This window comes from Malania oleifera, chromosome 13 (genome assembly GCF_029873635.1).
Source record: "Malania oleifera isolate guangnan ecotype guangnan chromosome 13, ASM2987363v1, whole genome shotgun sequence".
NCBI lineage: Eukaryota > Viridiplantae > Streptophyta > Magnoliopsida > Santalales > Ximeniaceae > Malania > Malania oleifera.
In genome coordinates this window covers 11,269,500-11,293,473 of record NC_080429.1, presented here as the reverse complement: position 1 = coordinate 11,293,473, position 23,974 = coordinate 11,269,500, and the positions used below count along the sequence as shown (strand labels likewise).

The following is a 23,974-nucleotide window of genomic DNA, read 5'->3' as shown; positions in this document are numbered from 1 at the left end:
TGAAGTTAGTCAAGGCTTAGAAAGTGGTTGCATGAATATGTGCAAAATGGGCTGCAACAGGGAGTTTTCTTTCCAATGTGAAGTTATGTGCAAAGATAATTGCACCAAGGGGATAACAAGTAATCCCTAGATATCAATTGTTTTCCAACTAACACTGGATCCATACTTTTACTCTAAATTTATATATCATAGTTAAACAGCTAACCTTTTTGAGGCAATAGACAATAGCTATATCTATCGTCTTGCTTTGATCAGTTGCATATGTGCATGAAAGTGACTTGAGATTAAGCACAGTTAGGCATGTGCCGCAGCAAATATAATTTGGCATAAGGGAACAGTTTACATAACAAAAGGATTCATAGTATTACATTTCACCAGATGGGTTTGAAACAAAATCCTCGCACAAAAATTGAAAACTTCAGGGGAAAAAAATAAGAAACTGATATTGTAATGGGAAGGAAAGTCTGTAGATAAAGGAGGAGAAATAAAAGTTCTTAAAGTGCTCGCCCTTTTACAATGTCGAGGCTCATTTCACTGGGATCTGTCGCTTGCAACTCAACTTGAATGCCATCCAATTCCCTCTTGAATCTATCCTTGGAGCTGGCATAGACCATCTTCATTCGCACCTTAGATATATCGGGTGACCTATAATAATTAGCAGTAAGTTCAATCAATGGAACAAAATTTGATTGGTGATCACGAATCAAAAGTATGTGTCATTTCACTTTGCAGCAATATAAACCATTTATGTGAAAATGAAAGGCGTAAACCTTTTATACTCTAACCAAAGAGAACCAAGGTATGGTTGAAGATCAAACCAACATGTGTGTGTGTCTATCGGTGTTATTGCACAAAAACACATGGAAACCAAATGAACCATGCGTATGACAAAGCACCAGAAGATAAACACCAATGTTGTGAATCACCAACAAAGAACGAAAAGCCAGCCATCCTCAAGTGACAGCAAAAAATGCATTGGTATAATTCATTTTGTGGGTCATGCAAATGCACCCTGAAATGTAGGGCCACTGCAATTATGCTTTCAATATAATAATTAAATTAAAAGAGAGAGAGAGAGAGAGAGAGAGAGAGAAAAAATCATAGTTATCCCGTGAACTCAGATTCATCTGGCAATGATTAATGCATCACATGAATTCTTCCACCAACACAAACCAATTGCAGAGAAAGGGAGAGGAGATGAATTGAAATCAACAAATAAAAGCCTGAAGTGGTCTATATATTTTGACTATAGCAATTCAAAGTTAAGATTTAATAGCAAAGAAAACCACCTTTCCAATGAATATGCACTTATGCAGTTACTAGAAAATTATTTTTGAGAGCAAAAATTTTAAAGATGAGAAAAGAGAACTCGAAAAATTATCCAACTCAAATAATCACTAAAAATTACCATGCAATGAAGAAAATCTTGCTTTTTTGGCAGTTTTCATCAGTTGTGAAATCGAAGTCATAGACCGCATAGCGGCACTCATTAGGGGGCAGTGAATCAGTGAAGTTATCATAGCTTTCTTCAGGTGTTCCCAGCTTCTCCACCATCACCTTTTGATTCTCAATCTTGAAAACAATGTAGCGATAGCTCCTCTTTGCTTTTAGATCCAAGAATTTGAGTTTACACTCATCGTCCACAGCCATTCCAGACGCCGAGTTCGCCTGCGCAATAGTTTCAATTACCAAAACAAGCGTATAAAAAGCCAAAGCTTAAATCACAAAATTTCTAATAGAAATGGTTGTTGCCTATTTATTTGCAGTTGGAGCATGGATTTGAACAAAACCCAATATATAATAGTATAATACATAAGAGGGTTTGGATCTAGGATTTAAAGTTTTGAACCCAATCAATCCATAAAATTCATCAAGGAGAAATTAAAGTTTCTAAATTGCATTCCTCCCACCGAGGGCATTTAAAGTGTAGCAAATAATTTTTTCTTTTTTCAGGGTTAGCCTTCTCCCTACCAGAAAATGTTCTAAAAGAAATTGTTCAATGATTTGTAGATTTCAAGTTCACACATTTTAAAAAGAATTTTCCAAACTGTGGATCCCTCTCTCTCTTTATTTTATTTTTGGTAACTGGGATTTCTTCCAAATCATCAAGTCAGTCTTTTTAAGAGCATTCAACTTCCATCTCATAAAATTATAACACTTGCTATCAATGAAATACCAGCATTTTCATACCAAAAACATTATACTAAGAAATTCCCAGGCCATACAAAAGGAAAGGAAAAAGAAACACATGCCCTGAATTTGATGAAAGGTTATTGAAAACAAAAGGAGAACAAAATGAGAAATGTCGTGTAATCAAAGTGCAGATTTGATCCAGAAAAACAAATACATACCCAGCTCCATATGAAAGGAAACCAACAACAGAATCAACATTTTTAGACAAATCATGTATGATAACACCTGTTTTTTTTCCCTTGATTATGGTCAAAGCATTCTTTTCCATCGCCACCCATTACAATAAAATCAAAGAAACCAAAGATCCTACAGAGAAGGAGGAAGGGCAAACGTACCATGTTGTTCCAGAGCTGGAGATAGGAGGCGTGCGAAAGGAAAATGGATGAGAGGGGGAGGGAAACAAAAAGAAAAAGGAACAAAGAATGGGAGAGGAGAGGAGAGGAAGAGAGATGGATCTTGTGCTGTGTTATTGGGAAGAGAATGAGAGGTGTGGGTTTTTGGGGAAGAGGAAAACGCGGGGAAGAAGAGATTTTTGAGGAAGAAAATAAAGGGCGGTGACTCGTGAACTCCCCCATTTGCAGTTTTCGTGGTCTGATCATGTTCACAGCAAACACTCTCTCGTCGCCACGTTCCATTGCGTCTGCAACTACCTTCCATATTTTGCCTCCCAAAACCCGAACTTCTTTATTTCATTTTTAGGCTCTTTTCATAAAAATGAAATTTAATTTTTATTTGAATATTAATTTACTGGGGTCTCTTCATCCTGAGATTTTAAAATTTTTAAGAACCTTTCCTGAAATTTTTTATTACATGCGCTGAAGTTTGCCAAAAAATACACAGAAGTCTTCTTATATTTGACAGTCTTAAAAATCAAATGTTTAATATATTTGTCGAGGTCAATAAAATTTTTAAAATTTCATGAAAGATACTTATCTTTTTATCAAATTTAAGGAAAAGTCATTCTAATTTATTTAATAAAAAGTAAATTCATGAATTAATAGCTTACCAAACAGTGGTTGCTTCGGTAAAAAATTTATCCCTTTCTTCCTTTTGTTTATTTGAGGTTTGATTAGAGAAAACCCAAATAAAATATTCTTGAAGTTAACCAATACAACCACAATCAATTTAAGGAGTGTCCTAAATTAGCAAGATAATCAACAGCTCTATTAACTTTCCTGGAAACATCTGGGAATGACTATAAAAGCAAGATTAAAAATAATAATAATAATAAAAGTAAAATATATATATATATATATATATATACGGCATTATTTATTATTTTCCAAACATTTATATGAAAAACTCCAAACATGAAAAACGTTTTTTTTTTAAGAATTTTTTAATAGAAATATCAAAAAAAATTAAGATGTTATTTTTGTAATTACATCAAAAACTAAAATTAAAAATGTAAGAGTTATTTTCCACAGCAAAACTAGCCCCCTAATACCTCAAAAATAAGTATCAAATCCCCTTCAAAGAGGATTATGCATTTTTTTAATTCCATTTTTCACATTCCATGGGTTCAATGTTATTTTGCAGACAAAATATTTACTCTCCAAATTATTTGAACTTAAAAGAAAGGCCAAAATTTGCAGCCTCAAAAAAGCACCTGATAGAATGAGTGCATAAGGTTATGTTTAAGAACATGAATTTCAAACTTTGCAATAGAATAAAACTACCTACATAAATCCAACTTCAACGATTCTCCAAACTCCCAAGATAAAGGGTTAAGACCATCATCATGCAAGCGTAATAAGGGACTTGACTATTTAAATGAGTAGAGTCCCCAAAAAATTTTCTGACACCTAATTGAGCTTGGAAGCCAGAATCATGGAAAACTTGCATATTTTCCCACCTCAATTCAATAAACCCTTAGGCCCCATTTTGGAAAATATGAAGGAAAGGAAAAATATATATATATATATATATATATAAGAACCTAATTTCTCATGTTTGGCTATCAAAAAAATTAAAAAAAATGATAATAATAAATATATCAAATACACTATTCATGTTAATTTTCCTTTCCTTTGCCCATCAAAATCCTTGATCAAACAAACCCTTAATTTGATTTTGATAGACCACACAAGTTACAAATCCTTTTCCACCAAACAGAAATATCCTCAAAATAAGACCTTCAAATCCACGACCACAATAACACCAGCCATGCGGCTGGAAAACATAACGAACAAAGCAGAAAAGAATGATTTTTTTCATAATCAAAAATAAGGTTGTATATCCCAGAACAACATGATTACGATTTATCACATGAATCACAGCCTCTATATACTCTCCACACACAAGTTATCAACCTGCTCCCGCATAACAAAACAAAGAAAAAGAAAAAGAAAAAGAAAAAAAGGAGCCATTAGCCTACAAATTTGACAACAGTGGGGCCCTTTTTCTTCTTCGGTTTTGTAAGGGTGGATTTCGAATCAGACAAAAGATTGGGTTTTGACTCTGAGCTCTCATCATTGTTATTATTATATGTTTCGTTCTTACTTTTATAAGTATCGTCTGTAATAAAGTCATCATCTAGATCGTCTCCGCTTACAAACTTTGTCACCTGTCCTCTTGGCCTTTCTTCCCAATTGACTGCTGAAATATAAATAAGGCGTAAAATTGAGTAACATCAGATGAATCAAAAAAAAATAAATAAAATGAATAAAAAGGCATCACTTGATTATTGATATGGTGATGCAACTTTTTTAGTAAACTGTAGAATTTTCATGTCAGACAAGAAAGTCCCAATGCTAGAATCATGACGAAAGGAAATCTTGAGGCCTACGTGCTACCCAAACAAGAATGCCAGCGAAGAGTAGGAAAAGCAGCCACATGTAATGACGAGTTTTTTTCTATTTTATAATAATTATTTAAAAATACTTTGAGAAAATTTTTTTCATTTTAAGGCTCACATAATCTCGCAGGATGATCCTCCAAAATTAAACAGACAGGCAGGATATTTGTGTGGTGATGCATGACGGCCAAATCTCGCATCATTCGAGATTAGCCGACTGAAATGTAAGCATGCATTGATGCACACCAGAACCGAATATTGTAAGCCTGTAAAGCTGTCTCACTCTCTGGAACTCCATATAACCCTTGCCCAACACAAAATATGTCTATGTGGCCAGAGCTATACCCCTTGCCCATCTCTCTCTCCATAAACCACCCCCCCCCCCCCACCCAAAAAACCCTCCCAAACGACCCAATTGAATCCACCTCCCTCTCCTCATTCATCTTCATCTTCAATCATCTTCTTCAATTCTCCACAGATCAAGTTATATTCCTCCTTCCACCCCAATCCCTTAATTCCAAATTAATCCAACGCACACCAACCCAATCACTACCATTCGCGGCCAAATATGCCCTCAGACACCGGCGACCGCTGACCCAGAAAACCCACTACGGCGGGCCCTCCTCCGCTGGAGCAAGAACACCTCCCCTGCCCCCGCTGCGACTCCACCAACACCAAGTTCTGCTACTACAACAACTACAACTTCTCCCAGCCCCGTCATTTTTGCAAGTCCTGCCGCCGCTACTGGACCCACGGCGGCACCCGCAAGAACGCCAAGCTCTCCCACACCGTATGCGCACCCTCCTCCTCCTCTGCCACTGCCACAGCCTCCCTTGACTTCCAACGCCCCTTGAGGATATGGGCTTTGGTATGGGCAGGGCAGGTTGGCCATTTCAGGGAGTTGGAGACAGTGTCGCCGGCAGCTGCGATGGCGCTGGGCTCGGCAGCAGCAGTGTCAGAGCAAATCTCATGGGATTGTTTTTCTCCCGGACCTTGCTATTTCCACTCACGGAAATGTTTTGAAATGATATATATTGGTTTGCTTTCTCCTAATTTTTTCTTTTTTGTTACTTAGAGTAGCTTTAAGGTTTTCCCCTTGCCGGGAGGAATGTTATGATTACTGTGGATGTAAAAGATAGAAGGGGACAAAAAACAATTTGTAAAATACAGTATTAGGGAGCCTGAGAGAGCCCGAAGACGCCGTCAAAGGAGGAAGAGAGAGCCATTGCAGAGAAAGGTTTCTACTTGCCATTGTTCCTCTGCATTCTCCAAGGCAGATCAACGATCAAAGCTCCTGAAATTTTTTTAATTCGTGAAATTAATCCCAGACGAAGCTTGACGACAAGATCAATAGCCACCAGACCATCACCATCCTCGCCCTCAACAATGCCGCCATGTCCGCCATTACCGGCCAGCAATACTCCCTCGCTGTCATAAAAAAGGTGCTCAGCCTCCATGTCCTCCCAAACTCCAAGTCATCAACAACGGCACCACCCTCATCTCCGCTTTGAACACGCCCATTCAAATCTCGCAGGATGGTCCTGCAAGATTTGGCCGCCATGTGTCACCACACGAATGTCCCTGCCTTTTAAATCTTGCAGGATGGTCCTGCAAGATTACGTAAGCCTTAAAAAGGGAAAATTTTTCCCAAACAAAGTATTTTTAAATATTTTATTATAAAATAATAATAATATGGGAAAAAACTCTAAAGATGACTGTCAAAATACCATCCTACATTTCTACTTTGACCTCAAATTTGACTGCAAACACATATTCTGGATTATTTCCATTTTTGAGAATGGAAACTACATTTGTTGCTACAATTTAATTAGGCTATCTCAGTGAAATTTTCAAATGTTCAAATGCTAAGAACAAGCTCAAACATTCTATAAGATTCAATAGACCAAAACACACGCTATTTTTGTTATTAGAGGCTAAAGAATGCAGCGAACAAGCTACAACAATCCTGAATGAGCAGAAAAGTTGTTTAAATGAAGATTTCTAAAGCATCACATGGAATAACTGTGTGTCCATACATGGCACAAAATACGCATGTCTATTTGTGCTGTGTTTGCATACGTGCACCGCCCAATTGGTCTATCCTTGAATAGATGTAATTGAACCAAAATGCAAGTCAATTTGCATTATCATGAGGAAGAAACTCCACGAGTTTATGTTCAGAAAATCCATTTCAATTCCATGTTTTCTTATAGGCATAACTAAACCTAATTGACAAAATAATATGGGGAAGAGTGGGTTTGCTGCTACTAATGTGTCTGATGGGCATGTTAGGGTTTGTCTTTAGAGGCAGGGTATAGGTTGTTGGACTGGCCTTTGTCCTATTTAGGGGTCCCTTTGGGGGTAATTCTATATCTGCTAGCTTTTGGGATTAGGCCGTGGAGAGTGTGGCTAAGCATCTAGATGGATGGAAGGAGGCTCTCGAGATGTGATATGAATCCGAAGGATGAATCAGATATGGACAGTTCCCAATAAGATTTCATCTTGCATTCTGCACTGCAATATGAAAGAAAGAAAAAAAAAGTCATTGGATTGTTTGAATTTGGTATTTGGACCTAAATATGGATACAGTTATGCCTTGGAATGAAAGACAATTTTGAATCCACTTTGTCTGCGAACAAGGAAGCTATAAGTAGTCTGAAGGAGGGGGTGGCACCCAATGATCCCAGGACACCCGGCGTAACCAAAAAAAAGGAAGCTATCAATAATGCTTATTTGAACAAGTAAAAGTTATGTCTTGGTCCAAGTAGGGATTTGCCTAGCTGTGAGGGCTCTCAGTCACATTGTTTGTGATGTTTGAATGCGCCTCTATAGTCCCTTATTTAGTAATTCCGGAATCCAGGGCCTCAAGGTTATGATCCTTGCAAGCTACCAAGGTGCTTAGAATTACTCTCATTCAAGCTTGTCTTTCTAGTATCCCATTGTTTTATCTATCTACTTCTAAGATTAAGTGGAGGTTGCTAGCAAGATTGAGAAAATTTTGAGACTTCCTGTGATCTAGGGTCGATAGTTACAAGGATCATTTGGTCAACTAGAAGCAAGGTTTTAAATTTCGATTTCGACTCAAATTTCAAAGCTCCAAAAGTACGGAAATTTCGATTTCGATTTGAAAAAATAACGAAATTTAGTAGTAAATCATGGAATTCTTTGCAAAACTTTAGAAATGGTTAACACACATAATAATATAAGTTTTAAAAACACTTGCAATAATCTTTTGTTTTGATAAAACAAATAAAATAAATTAAGATAAAAATTTCACTTCACTCCTAAATTTCTCATTTGACTTATGACGAAATTTCATCATATAGTTAAAATTTCGACAAGTTTCGCTAAAATTTTGAGATTTCGATAAATTTTGGATGATTCGTTGAGATTTCGACAAAAATTATGCAAGACGGAAATCGACTGCCATTTCAATTTTGAGGGTGACGAAAATCAGAAATTTCGACGAAACTTTTGACAATTTCATGGAAATTTAAGACCATGAATAGAAGGTAATGTGCAGGTCAAAACAAAAGAGTCATTGGGTCTTGGAAATTTGGGGTCTAAAAACGCTGATCTCTTGGCTAAATGGCATTGATGATTTTCCCTAAAGGACTCTTCCCTTTGGCATAAGAGTTATTAAAAGCAAGTTGGGGCCAGATGAGAATGGTGGATACCAAAATTTGGTATCTAGATGTTCTTTGAAAGCCGGTGGAAGTCTATCTCTCATATTTATCCCCTCCTTATTCCCCATATTAAGTTTGAGTTGGGCAAGAGTTATGATATTTGTTTTTGGAAAGACCTTTGGTTGGGGAATGTTGTTCTACCCACCTCTTTTCCTCTTCTTTTGAGCTCAAAGTAGAATAGCACCATTTCTTCTTTTGCTGTAGACTCGAGTGGTGCTTTGCTTGTGGGATTCTCGTTTTCGGAGGCCCCTTAATCAAAAAGGAGACGGAAAAGTTATCCTCTTTGTTAGTCTTTTTGAATGAATAATTGTTGTAATTCTTTGAAAGCAGATAGTTGTTCCTGGTCCTTGGATCATATGGGAATGTATTCTTGCAAACCAATTAGTAAATTGTTGACTCGATCAGATTCTTCTTTTCCTCTCTAATACTTCATGGAAGGCCAAAGTCCCCCAAAAATCAAGGTTTTTATCTGGTTGGTTGTGCTTAATAGAACCAATACCAATAACTTGTTTCAAAAAGGGAGACCAATGACGACACTCACTTTTTTGAGTGATGGTTTGGCCTGTCCAAAGACGGCTGAGGATATTTTGGCAGTTTTGTCTTATGGTTTTGGAAGGAGAAAGGATGGGGCAGCACTATTAAAATGTGCTTTCTTCGCACTGATATGGGGGCTATGGTTGGAACGTAATGAGTCTAACTTTTTGGAGAAGAAGTTAATTGTTTTGCTGGTTTAGGAGAATATTCATTACATGGCATCACTTTGGCGTGTTGGATATGGGAATTTTAAAGGAGTGAGCTTTTCGGATATCCAGCATGATTGGCGATATTTGTTGGCTTGATACTGTGTGCAGGGAGTTTTTTGTTTGTTTTCTTTTTCTTCTTCTTCTATTTTTGTATTCTCTCTGGTCTGTCCCGGATTTTGTTAGGGGAATGTCTTCTTCCCCTTGCTTATATTCTTAATCTATTAATAAACTTCTTATGTTTCCATCAAAAAAAAAAAAAACCACAACAATAAACAATAACAAAACCAAGCCTCAAGTCCCATTAGGTGGGGTCGGCTATACGAATCGTTTTTCGCCAATTTATGTGATCTTGGACCATTTCTTTTGACGGATTCAGGGATATTAAATTCTTATTCACTATCTCCTTCCAAGTTATTTTAGGTCTACCCCTACCCCTTTTAGTGCCCCCCATAGTAACTAACTCACTTTTCCATACTGGCGCAGTATGTGGCCTACGTTGTAAGTGTCCATACCATCTTAGTCATCCCTCCCTTATCTTATCTTATCTTCTATAAGAGCTACACTCAACTTACCGCGAATATGTTCATTCCTCAATGTATCTTTCAGTGTTATACCACTCATCCATGTAAGCATTCTCATCTCGACAACTTTTACTTTTTGGATATTTTGTTTCTTTGTCACCCAACATTTTGATCCAAATGCATAGATGGTCTTATAGCTGTCCTATAAAACTTTTCTTCTAATTTTAAGGGTATTCTACGATCACAAAGCACACTTGAAGCACTTCTCCATTCTACCCAACTTGCTTTAACTTTATGCATTACATCATCTTAAATTTTTCCTTCAGCTTGCACAATAGATCCAAGGTATCGAAATCTACAAGTGCTATTTATTTCTTCATCATCAAGTTTAACTTTGTCTCCAATATTCCTCCTACCATTACTGAAATTACATTTCATATATTCTGTCTTATTTCTATTTATCGTAAAGCCTCTAAATTCCAAAGCTTCTCTCCATAATTCTAACTCAGCCTCTACTCCATCCCTAGTTTTATCAATTAATACAATATCATCTGCAAACAACATACACCATGGAACCTCCTTTTGAATACTCTTAATCAATTGGTCCATCACTAAAGCAAAAAGATAAGGGCTCAAAGCAGATCCTTGATGTACACCTATGGTGATTGGAAATTCTCTAATTTCTCCATCTAAAGTTCTTACACTAGTCATTGCTCCATCGTACATATCCTTAATGACATCAGTATACCTACTACATACACCTTTTTTTCCTAAAACCCACCATAGAACTTCCCTAAGTATCCTATCATATGCTTTCTCTAAGTCAAAAAATACCATATGCACGGTCCATCTTCTTTTTCCTAAACTTTTCCATTAAACTTCTTAAAAGATATATAGCTTCCATGGTAGATCTCCCAGGCATAAAACCAAGTGTTACTTTTTTTTATATTACATATATGTGTGTTATTTTGAAATACCTATTTACAACTCAAAGAACAATTTTAGAAAGCTACTCAGATTTACAGCCCAAGTACATGCATTTGAAACATTTGGACTTGGAAGAAGTGGTATGAGAAGTACTTGCTAAGGTGATAAATGCTGACTTCTTAGAAATTTAAATCCCAAATTCAAATCTAGGTATTCAAATGCTATTTAAGATAAAGCTCCATGTTATGGAGCTTTCTTCCAGCTTTGTGTTTCATTGAATCCTAATCTACTTTATCACCTTAGTTCAAAGAAGCAGAGTCTTTTCTTTTTCTTTTTTAATTTTGTTGTTTCTCTTTTTTGGAATTTCAATGCAACCTTTAAACTCTATCTCCATTTTAGATATGTTATAATCCACTTCCACAATCAATCACTTCTCCATTTTACCCAACCTGCTTTAATGCATTACATCATCTTCAATTTCTCCTTCAGCTTGCACAATAGATCCAAGGTATCGAAATCTACAAGCGTTATTTATTTCATCATCATCAAGATTAACTTTGTCTCCAATATTCCTCCTACCATTACTGAAATTACATTACATATATTATATCTTATTTCTACTTATCTTAGAGACTCTAAATTCCAAAGCTTCTCTCCATAATTCTAATTCAGCCTCTATTCCATCCCTAATTTCATCAATTAATACAATATCATCTGCAAACAACATACACCATGGAAACTCCTTTTGAATACTCTTAGTCAGATGATCCATCACTAAAGCAAAAAGAAGGGCTCAAAGCAGATCCTTGATGTACATCTATGGTGATTGGAAATTCTCTAATTTCTCCATCTATTAAACTTCTTAAAAGATATATGGCTTCTCTGGTAGATCTCCCAAGCATAAAACCAAGTGTTACTTTTTTTAGATTACATATGTGTGTGTTATTTTGAAATACCTATTTACAACTCAGAGAACAATTTTAGAAAGCTCCTCAGATTTACAGCCCAAGTACATGCATTTGAAACATTTGGACTTGGAAGAAGTGGTATGAGAAGTACTTGCCATCTCAAATGCTGACTTCTTAGAAATTTAAATCCCAAATTCAAATCTAGGTATTCAAATGCTATTTAAGAAAAAGCTCCATGTTATGGAGCTTTCTTCCAGCTTTGTGTTTCATTGAATCCTAGTCTACTTTATTACCTTACTTCAATGAAGTAGAGTCTCTTCTTTTTCTTTTTCACTTTTGTTGTTTCTTTTTTTTTTTTTAAATTTCAATGCAACCTTTAAGTTCTATCTCCATTTTAGATATGGTATAATCCACTTCCACAATCAAGCACTTCTCCATTTTACCCAACCTGCTTTAACTCTATGCATTACATCAATTTAAGTTTCTCCTTCAACTTGCACAATAGATCAAAGGTATTGAAATCTACAAGTGTTATTTATTTCTTCATCATCAAGTTTAACTTTGTCTCCAATATTCCTCCTACCATTACTGAAATTACATTTCATATATTTTGTCTTATTTCTACTTATCCTAAAGTCTCGAAATTCTAAAGTTTCTCTCCATAATTCTAACTCAGCCTCTACTTCATCCCTAGTTTCATTACTTGATACAATATCATCTGCAAACAACATACACCATGGAACCTCCTTTTGAATACTCTTCGTCAGTTGATCCATCACTAAAGCAGAAAGATAAGGGCTCAAAACATATCCTTGATGTACACCTATGGTAATTGGAAATTTTCTAATTTCTCCATCTATAGTTCTTACACTAGTCATTGCTCCATCTTACATATCCTTAATGACATCAGTATACCTACTAACATACACTCTTTTTTTCTAAAACCCACCATAGAACTTCCCTAGGTATCCTATTATATGCTTTCTCTAAGTCAATAAATACCATATGCACAGTCCATCTTTTTTTTCCTAAACTTTTCTATTAAACTTCTTAAAAGATATATGGCTTCTCTGGTAGATCTCCCAGGCATAAAACCAAGTGTTACTTTTTTTTAGATTAATATATGTGTGTTATTTTGAAATACCTATTTACAACTCAGAGAACAATTTTAGAAAGCTCCTCAGATTTACAGCCCAAGTACATGCATTTGAAACATTTGGACTTCGAAGAAGTGGTATGAGAAGTACTTGCCATCTCAAATGCTGACTTCTTAGAAATTTAAATCCCAAATTCAAATCTAGGTATTCAAATGCTATTTAAGATAAAGCTCCATGTTTTGGAGCTTTCTTCCAGCTTTGTGTTTCATTGAATTCTAGTCTACTTTATTACCTTACTTCAATGAGGTAGAGTCTTTTCTTTTTCTTTTTTACTTTTGTTGTTTCTTTTTTTTTTTTTAAATTTCAATGCAACCTTTAAGTTCTATCTCCATTTTAGATACGGTATAATCCACTTCCACAATCAAGCCTAGAAACTAGGTAGAACAATATAGAAAATTTTATCAAACAACCCAAACATTGATGAACATTGATTATCTAGCATTAAGTCCCTGTTTAAAACATCTTTAAAAAATAGGTATTTATTATGAAAATTACTTGTGTCAATGAGAATTGCTTGGTCTACACCTAAATAAGTACTTTTTCAAAATACCTTTTTTAGGAAAAAACAAATATTTACTGAAAAAATATTTTTCTTAAAAAAGTACTTATCTGAAAAAGTACTTATAGTAAGTAATCTCAAACTACTTTTAGATAAGTACTTTTCAGATAAGTACTTTCCTATAAGTGGTATTAAACAATCCCTATTCCCTAAGACCACATGAAAGACAAATTCGTAGGTAGACAGCAATTCAAATTTTAGTGGTGTACCCCCTGACACTATTATGATGTCAGAGATTAGACACCAAACTAAGTGAAAAAGAAATAATAATAATAATAATTACTTACATGCATTCCCCACTCCATTAGCAGCAGCAGCAAAATTCTTGCTTCCTTTGTTAGGACAATCTTTTGCCAAATGTGTTACTTCTCCACAAGTTTTACAACAACCACCCTGTTAAAAAGCCACATCTCAAAACATGTCAGACTAAACTAACAACCACAAAGTGATATACTGCGAAAAGTATGGATTAGTTAGCATCTATAAATACTGCTAATGCTACAGTGGCCCTGGCTCATTTTTTAACAAAGTCCATAGATAACATAAATCAAAATGATTGTACAAAGATACCTTAGGATAAACCCCATGTGAGTTTTTGGGACAGTTTTTACTTAAGTGTCCTTTTTCACTGCAGATAAAGCAAGTAGCAAATTTTGACCCCCCTGCACAACCATATGGAATATAATGAAAACAAAACAAACAGTACGATGCCAAAATTTTGAACAAGAAGTTAAAAGCAGATGGATCACTTTTGAGTAGAAAAGTAACATTTTCATGCCAATAAGAATGGAAAGTTTGGAAACCATTAAGTTGAAAACTGAGATATTGTGAAGATTACTCCTACTTTAACAATTATTTCGTGCAAACTGCAAATGACCATTAGCACATCACTGCCCAATAATAATAATAGGAAATTTTCTAGGAGGGCACTAAAATTTTATGAATTTTAATGCTCTCATGAACATGCACCACCCAAACATAAAAGCAAGTATATAGAAAAATCAAATCCAAAGTAAACTACCATCTTCAAGAGGCTGGGGACAAGCTGACAGAGAATGTCCAGTTTGCCCACAATTAAAACACAATTTCTTATCTGCAGCTTCATCGCCTTTGTTAGGACAATTCTTGAGAGTGTGCCCACGGTGCCGGCAAAGCAAACATATCTGCAAACAACACAAAACACAACACAGAGCATCAGTACAACATTTAACTATATAGCCAGGAGCCTACATGAAGTGGTCCACTTGGATGTCTCAGTCCATGCCCCGGAAAAATCCATGCCCAAGTCAAAGAGTAATATATTTATACTTGATGGTTGCTCATTTGGTTGGTTCATGCAATAAAATTTTACATTTATTGGCTAGTCATGACTTGCTTTGCACTATAAATAGTCATTTCTGGAGAAGCAAAATCAATTAAACTGGTACCAATTGTTGGCACAAGGTTTAGGTCCATGCACATCTTGAGGAGTAGGGAGCCAAGGAGTAATGGAGAAAAAAATATTGCAAATTTTGGATTCAAGGCGTCTGCACAGCTAGCTAACTTAGCTTGATCTAGAGCATGAAGATCAAAGTGATCCCTTGACCAATTGAACTCAAATTTTAACAGCATATTTGTAACTCATCCTTCTTTATTATGGATGGTGTGACTGTGAATGGAAGCTATCTGTAGCTGGTCTTGGGTGAGACCTTTCCATTTTCGAACTCTCTTTCAATTCTAACTTGTTGGTGATGACTCAAATTGTATCGGCTACCAAGAATTGTTGTGTGCCTCTAGTTTCAACTAGAAATAATTATTGTAACATACCATTTTAGTATAATAAAAGACTGAAAGCAGAGTTCGGTCTTATGGTTTTTCCCTTAGCCCCGGAAGATTTTGCATGCAAGCCTCAATGTCCTCTTTGTGTGTATGGGACTGATTTGTGTTATTGATTATTGATTACTTCTGAATTTTGGTAATTGGTTATGCTACTAAACATTGATTTAAATAAAAAGAATGATTATTTGGACTATTGCGTTTTAGTCATCACCTCAATATTTTCCTTCCCAATACCTACCGGAAACTCAACAAATTCCCCATTTTTTTCAATTACTGGAAAACCATGATAAGCAAAACCAAGAAATGTTTGAAGTAATTGACATCAAGTGAAAACAAAACAAAAAGGGAAGAAAAAACAAACCTTATTCTTCTCCCACTGAGCTTTCTCAGGGCAATGCTTGGCAATATGGTCCTTGGCTTTGCAGATGTAGCAGCTCTCACCAGGCCGCATACCAGGAACCCTAAGAGGGTGCTTTCTGAAGGCTGATTTTTTAGATTTCTCGGGTCCTATAGACTCTTTTCTTATGCGCTTGAAAGTGCCCCTCTTTTTCTTCTTCTTCTTGTTTGGGTCTTTTGGGGGTGTGGGCTCTGGTTTCGGGAACAGTTCAGGATTGGCTTCTTTGAACCGCTTGCGAGCTAGTTTCTGTCTTTTGTTCACCATCTTATTCTTGCGACTGCGAATAGGAAAGAGAGTTTCAGAGTTCGAAGCTGAAGCTGAGGCCGAGGGCCTGTGGATTCGAGGAAGCTCGAAAGATGCAGAAGAACAGAAAAGGATTCGAAGAGAGAGAGAGAGAGAGAGAGAGAGAGAGAGAGGTCGAACACCCGGACAATGTCGAATTTAGAATTAGGGAACTAGGGCACAATTTGTTGCTGGGCGCTTAGGGGTGGGCAAGAAAAACTGCAAAACCGAACCAAACGAACTGAAAAATCGATTAATCAATTTTTCAGTTTGATTTCGGTTCAAAATTCTTAAACTTTTCGATTATCAGTTCGATTTTGATTCGACGCATTCAAAAGTCATGATTAATCAAATCGACATATAAAATACATATTATATATGATATTACATAAAATTTTAATAATATAAAATAAAAAGTTTTGTATTAATCTAACATCCTTACTTAAATTTTATTTTAAATATTTTTAATTTACATATTGATTATTATGAAAGAAAAGAATATTATTTTTACTACCTTTAAAATTTTAAATTATATTTAATGGTTGGTTTGGTTAACCATTGATTATTGGTCTAAAAATTAGTTAATCAAATTTCAATTAACTGTTTTAAATGGTTCAATTTCTGTTCACATTTTCTAATGAACCATAACTTCGATTTGGTTACTGGTTCGGTTAACCGAACCATGCCCACCCTCATGAATGCTAAATTTAAATTTAATTTTTACTAAAAGTTGTACCAAAATGAATGGGCGCTTGAAATAAAGAAGTGTCTCAAAATTTTAGGGCATATTTGAACTGTGAAAAATATTTTTAAAATTTTTAGTGTTTATTTTTTATAAAAAAATATAGAAAGTATAATTTATTTAAAAACTTTTAAATTGACATTAAAGAAAGTACAAAATAAAAAGTTTGTCTAAATGTGTAAACAATCTTTTAGATTTTATTTTTATATTTTAAATAATCACAAAAAAAAAAAAGACAACTTATTTTCATTTTTAAAAAATTTATATAAAATATATTTAAAATCATGGATGTTGAGATTTGAATTTGAATTTGTGTGAATTTAAAAAAATAAAAAACTCTATATACATAATTCACACAAATTAAACTTGAAAATCCCAATTTCACAAATTAAACTTGAAAATCCCAATTTCATTCTTCAATCTATACTTACAATAAAATTGGTCTTGAAGTATTAAAATTAAATTTAAAAATATAATAATTAAATAAAGTAATAATAACTAATTTACATTTTATAATATATATTTTGACTTGTATCCTTATGCATTTTTACTATTCTAACTATATTTATTAATTATTATTTAACTCAAGGACAAGAAGTGTAGTGTCGGGTCACCCCACTTGTGTCAAACACCAATACTACAATTAATGTGTAACGACCCCAAAATTATTACCAATTTTTTTTTATAAACTTGTTACCTAAAATAATATCTATCCACTATAACGTCTCGGACCTCAAGTTGTACTGAGGATACCTGTTCACAAAACATACCACCTATGCAGCTGAAAACATAAAAATACATTAACCTTATTTACAATACCAGAGTTTTAGTATTTCCCAAAACATACATATACATCTCCCTCTACATCCATAAAAACTTCTAGGGACTACTCAAAATACATCTCCTAATACAACACTTACCCTTCAACGAGGACAGTACTAAAGTCCCCTCAATTTCGGAACTCGCTCCTCACGCCTATCTGGATCACCTAAAAAGTTTAGAATTCTGGGGTGAGACACCTCTCAGTAAGACGAAATAAATTACAACCAGTGTATGGCAAATGAGTTTTACTTTAATAACATAATTAATAATTCAACTATAACTGTGATAACATTTCAAAGTAAAACATATCATAACTCACACTTATGCCTTTTAAAATAAATTTTCTATTTGAACATACTTTTCACTATAGTAGATAGTTCATGTTCTCTATAAAACCATATACATTTATTTATATAACTATGAAAACTTCCCTAGATGGATAACTGTATGCATGAATTAATCTCGCATGTAGAGACCTGAAAAATAATAGTAATTAAATAATGAAGAGAAATAAAATTAAAAGGGGATTAAAGCAGGATTCGTCGACGAATGCCCTGGTTTCGTCGACAAACTCCCATGTAGTTTTTGTGGACGAGTTTCAGCGTTCGTCGACGAAGAGATACCGAGGGGGGTACTTCAGACCCATCGGTTCATCGACAAAGGTGGGGTACTTTAGACCCATTAGTTCTTCGATGAGCTCTTCACCTTCATCGACAAACTCCCTTCTTCGGTTCGTCGACAAGTACACATGGCCTCGTCACCCATTAGTTCTTCGACGAGCTCTTCACCTTCATCGACAAACTCCCTTCTTCGGTTCGTCGACAAGTACATGTGGCTCGTTGACGAGGCCACGTGTCAAGTCACCTATAAATATGCTGAAATCGAGATTCAGCATGAAATCTCTCTCTCTCTCTCTCTCTCTCTCTCTCTCTCTCTCTCTCTCTCTCTCTCTCTCTTATTTTCTCTCTCTACCCTCGGTTTCTCCTCCTTCTCTCTACAAATTTGGCTCCATTTCTTCCCATTTTGATGATCAGAAGCTACCACGATGATCATGGGGAGATTCTCTACAACTTAGTCGGAGCAGAATTTTAGTTTGAGGAGTTCTGACATCATCCCAAAATTAGGGTAAGTGGGTTATTTAAAGTTTATTTAGTTAGTAGGCTTTTATGAGCCCAGATTGTGTATTAAATATTGATATACTAACGTTTGGGATGATTAAACTAGGGTGTTATAATTTTAGGGTTCGGGGTTCCAAACACTTCAGGCATAGATTGAGAAGCCCCGTGGGTATTATCTCAGGAATCCAGGTAAATGATAAATAGTTCATAGTTTAGAAATGTGGGAATGATAATTATTCTGGATATTTAGTTGATTGACAGGAATATATATATATAGGTTTGGAATTACGAACATTGTAGGCGTGAGATAGAGAAATAATAAATAGAACTCAGATAATCAAGTAAGGAAAAATATGTTATGCCAGATAATTTAGAAATTTTATCAATATAGCATAGTATTTGAATATGAGTTACAGAGTATGGTTTTAAACTAAATAAAGCATGAAAACTATACAGTATTGTAGTAGATATTTATAGAGTTTTATTTAATTGTGTGGCATGAGGAAAATACTAGAATATTTACAGAATTTTATACAAATTTACAGACTTATGATTATATAGTTTTTACAGAGTTATGAAATACAGTTTTATTTACAAAATTACGGCTATACAGAGTTTTATAGAATTATAGTTTACGTGGTTATACAGAATTGCAATATACAGTATTTTACAGAACCATGTTTATACAGCATTAGACAGAATCATGTAATTATAGAGTTTTGTAGTACCATGATTATACAGAATGTTTTATACAACCATGATATATAGAGCATTGAACCATGACATATAGAAATACAAAGTATTCAGAAATACAGATTATACAGAATTACAGAGATTTACAGTGCCATGGTTAATACAAATGATACAGAATCATGGTAAAACAGATAAATCTTATATAGAAATAGTATTATATAGTATCAGACCTTGATAGAACAGAGTAGTTTTCAGAGCACGGTACCGTAGCTATACAGTGTAGACAGTGCAACCATACGTCTTGGATAAAGTATGGTACAACCGATTGTGCCATATGTAGGGTAGAGGACTCCCTGGCGTCTAGACCAGGTGGTGTGGGGCCTTTCATGCTAGAGGCATATACAGATGCATATAGTTAGGCTGACATTGGAGGGCCAACAAGTGTCTAGCCCTGCCTATGAGCCGCACAACCCAGTTATGAGCGGTTAAATCATGACATACAATTATCTAGGGGAGGTTTTCAGAGTCATGTATGTATTATAGCATTCATAGAAAACAGAGATTACTGATTATAGATAGAACTACGATTGAGTAGATAATTCAGAAAATAATGTATTTTAAAAGGCATAGATGTGGATTGTTATACTGATACTTTTTACATAATATCCTATTTACAATTTTAATTAAAGGTTATTATTTATGTACAGACTCATATGTCACACATTGGTAATAACATATTTTCTCCTTACTGAGAGGTGTCTCACCCCAACATTATAAATATTTCAGGTAACCCAGAGAGGCATGCAGGGCCAGCTCAGAGATAGAGGAGATAGCTGAGTCGGCATAGTTTTAGGGTGAGTCTTGAGCCAGATAGTAGAGCCCACAGTATTTAGGGATTTTTGGGAATTGATGTATATGATTGTATATATAAATATAGGCGAGTTTGTAGTACTCTGGTATTGTATATTTAAGGGTTATGTTTTGGATATTTATATTTTCCTATTGCATAGGTGATATACAGGAAATGCACAGGTTGCCACGCTACCCACTCTGAGCCGTGATGATGATAGAAGTTTACTTACAGGGTATCATAGATTATGTTTTATAGCATGATAGATAATAGGAAAAAAAAAATGGATAGAAATTTTGGGTCGTTACACTGCATGCTAAGGTTGTGTGGCCCGTGGGCTGGACTTAACTCTAGTTGCCTACCAAGCTAAGTCAAACTGTAAACCCATGTAGTACGATTGGCCTCCTCAACCTAGTCCTGACTGCTAGGGAGCTCCTCATCTCTCCTTTGAGCACAATCAACTGTCATTCCACACTTTATTTGAGACGTTTGGTTGCACTATCTATATTGTATTAGCTACGGTACCGTGCTCTGTAATATGTTTTGGTCCATCAAGGATCTAAAACTATATAATACTATGTCTGTATTCTACTGTTTTACCATGATTCTGTATAGACTAAAATAACCATGATTCTATATAATAATTGTAAATTATAACTCTATAATAATTGCATATCATGGTTTTGTAATAACTGTAAATCATGGTTCTGTACAAACTATAAAGTCATGGTTTTGTAAAAGCTATACAAATTTCTGTATTAAATCTCTATACTATATATGTGTACAAACTCGAACCCGAAAAAATAAAGGAAATAAAATAAGAGAAGAAGTAAGGAAAATTTTAAAGGTCAAGCAGTACGATTCATCGACGAACTCCCTGTTTTCGTCGACAAAGTCCCTCTGCATTTCATCGATGAAGTTCAGGCGTCGTCGACGAGGAAATGCTGAGAGAAATTTCAGGCTTCATGTTTGTCGACGAACCCAATCTTTCGTCGACGAACATCCTTTTACAGTTTGTCGACGGAGGCACCATTTCGTTGATGAAGTTGGCCGAGTCAACGGCCTATAAATAGAAATTTTAGTTGCTTAATGGTTAAGAAATCATAATTTCTCTCTCTCTCTCTCTCTCTCTCTCTCTCTCTCTCTCTCTCTCTCTCTCTCTCTCTCTGTATAATTGGCACCCCTCACTCTCTCTCTACGATTCTTTGTCGTTTATCGTCAAATTCGATGATCGGAAGTTACCACGAGGATCTAGGGGAAATTCTCTACAAGTCTAGCGGAGTAGATTTTTGAGCGGGGTCTTTCCAGGAACCACTCCAAAATCAGGGTAAGTAGGTATTTTGGAGTTTTATTGTTAATTTGGAGCATAGGGGGCCTAGGGAATGTTTAATGATAAGTATTTTGTGGGTTGGGATGATTAATTTGGGGAAATTTTATTTTAGTGTTTTGAGCTTTGAACACCTTAGGTCGTGGATCTAGGGTTTCAGAAGGCTTTCTAGTAAGTCAGGTAAGGGGATTAAGTTAAGTCAGGAGTTTTACTAAAATGGAACCGATTAAAATGCTATATATTTGTATATTTATGTTTTCAATTGTCATTTAAAAAACCAACCCTTCAAAATGGATATTTCAAACCTAGGACATATGATATGGTATTTTGAGTAAAAATGAACGGTGGAAAGTTTGGTTTAACGTTATAAATGGGAAATACTATATACTGAAATCGTGTGGCGAATGGATAATATTTTAGGGTTATTATATAACTGAGTTTATGGAACTGTTTGTAAATACTGGAACTATTTGTGAAAACACAGGGAGTTTTATATGATGACCGCGAGGGTCAGGATTTGATATAGTGGCTATGAGCCAAGTTTTATATGACGGCCGCAAGGCCCGGGATTTGATATAGCGGTTGTAAGCTGAAAGGTATATGATGGCCGGGGGGGTAGTTTTATAACATGACAGACTTTATATGAAATGAGTGGAAATACAATTTTTATTACTTAAATTGCATGATATGTTTTAGGAACCCTGAGATCCAGTTATGTTATGAGCACAGTACCGTTGCTAGAGATTCAGTATTTGGCCATGTATGCCCACACTGTTCTGGATGAAAGTGTAGGGTGGTCTCAGCCGATTAGCCTCAGTAGAGGGTGTACCTTCCCTGGAAGTTCAGACTTTCAGGATGTGGGAGGGCAATCAGAATCTCGCAAGCGAGTTGCAGATGTCTACGTCCTCGAAGTTAGATGTAGACGTATGATTTGACTTTGTCTGGGTTGATCACCTCAGGCATAGTTCAACCTTCAGGCCGCACAACACGTACTATGTGGGAAGTAAATGGTGTTTAGTCCCAAGGAGTGTCTTTTATGGATATCTGTAGATTTATGTAAATGATACTAGTTATTTACTGAACTATTTATACCATGGAATCGAGATAAATATTTTCAACACTATAAAGTGAGTACATTGTAATAAATGCTATTTTCAATTAAATGAAGGATGGATGTTCTCTATAAACACCTAATGCATGTTGACCACACATTGATGTTGACTTAATCTGCCTATTGAGAAGTGTCTCACCCCAATATACAAATTATCTTTTTAGGACCATCTCGAGGTCGAGATTAGCGGACTCCGGGGCGGGTTAATAGTCAGTTAGATTTTTGTGAGTGTCAGTAAGAACTCTACTGTATTTAAGTTGAGTTTGAAACCCTTGAGTATGTAATATGGGTGTATGGACTGAGTTAGTCTTAGTATTGTCCTATGGTTTGTATTATGAGCATTGGGAAACTCTAATGTATATTAGTATCATAGAACTTTGGTAATGGTGTATGGAGAATATTTTATTTATTTCCACTGCAATTGTGCAATGATTATGGTATCAGGTACACAGACGACACTAAAGTAGCACCCCGAGCCCACATGGCGGGTCGGGGCTTTACAATATGTTATTTCTTATTCCACACAATTTAATTGAAACTCTTATACTATAATATGTACGGGAAAAATTGTACTTTCCTGCTATATAAAAATAATATATATCATTTGTAAAACTTTCTTGTATCCCAAAATTTCTGAAATTTCACAAACATATAACAAATGTAAAATTCAAATCCCATAAACACATGTTATACTTTAATTGATAAAATTATAAAAATTATCTGGCTTAATTTATTCTTCTTACCTGATTATTGAGAGGCTTGCAAAAATACTATACTCACGCCCGCGGCGTACGGAACTCAAAAACCCTGAAATCACGTATCCCCCCCAGAATACTATCACATTCACATCCAGACCCACATACTCCATTTAATCAATGAAACATCATACAATCAACTATTTATCCCTCTTACCTCATTTCCTAAGGAAACGCCCTCAAGGATCCTATTCTGCGCCTGCAGCGTACATGCAAAACCCCTATATATATATATATATATATATATAAATCCTAATCCAGTCACATTAACCCCAAAACATTCTTTATTTAACATTCCTTAACCCATATTCCTTAAATAATTAGAAAAACTCAAAAATAGCTTCCTTACCGTGATTTTGGAGTGATGCTCAAGTACCCTAAATCAACAATCTGCTCTTGTCAACTTGCAGGGAATCACCCCTAGATCATCGTGCTGACTTCTAATCGTCGAATCAGGCTAAAACGGAGTCGAAATCGAAAAAAGAAGGGGGCTAGGCCAAAACGTAAAAAAAAAAAGAGAGAGAGTGAAGGAAAGATATTTTTTTCACTAGAAAATGATTTTAAGCCT

At 35.3% G+C, this 23,974-nt stretch overlaps 1 protein-coding gene across 3 annotated transcripts; it reads right to left on the bottom strand.

Annotated features, from left to right (window-relative positions):
* Positions 1-320: 320 nt before the first annotated feature.
* LOC131146533 (actin-depolymerizing factor 12-like) lies at positions 321-16,332 on the bottom strand. 3 transcript variants are annotated; one of them, XM_058096172.1, is made up of 7 exons: positions 15,671-16,332; positions 14,513-14,654; positions 14,062-14,153; positions 13,779-13,884; positions 4,678-4,791; positions 1,409-1,682; positions 321-645 (listed from the first exon to the last, which is right to left on the bottom strand). In XM_058096172.1, the coding sequence occupies exons 1-7, from the start codon at positions 15,968-15,970 to the stop codon at positions 495-497; spliced, it is 1,179 nt and encodes a 392-aa protein (XP_057952155.1). In that variant the 5' UTR covers positions 15,971-16,332; the 3' UTR covers positions 321-494. The 3 variants fall into 3 exon arrangements, with proteins under 3 accessions (XP_057952155.1, XP_057952154.1, XP_057952153.1); XM_058096171.1 differs by lacking the exons at positions 4,678-4,791; positions 14,513-14,654; positions 15,671-16,332 and having other exon boundaries at positions 1,409-1,668; XM_058096170.1 differs by lacking the exons at positions 4,678-4,791; positions 13,779-13,884; positions 14,062-14,153; positions 14,513-14,654; positions 15,671-16,332 and adding an exon at positions 2,529-2,865 and having other exon boundaries at positions 1,409-1,668.
* Positions 16,333-23,974: the final 7,642 nt, after the last annotated feature.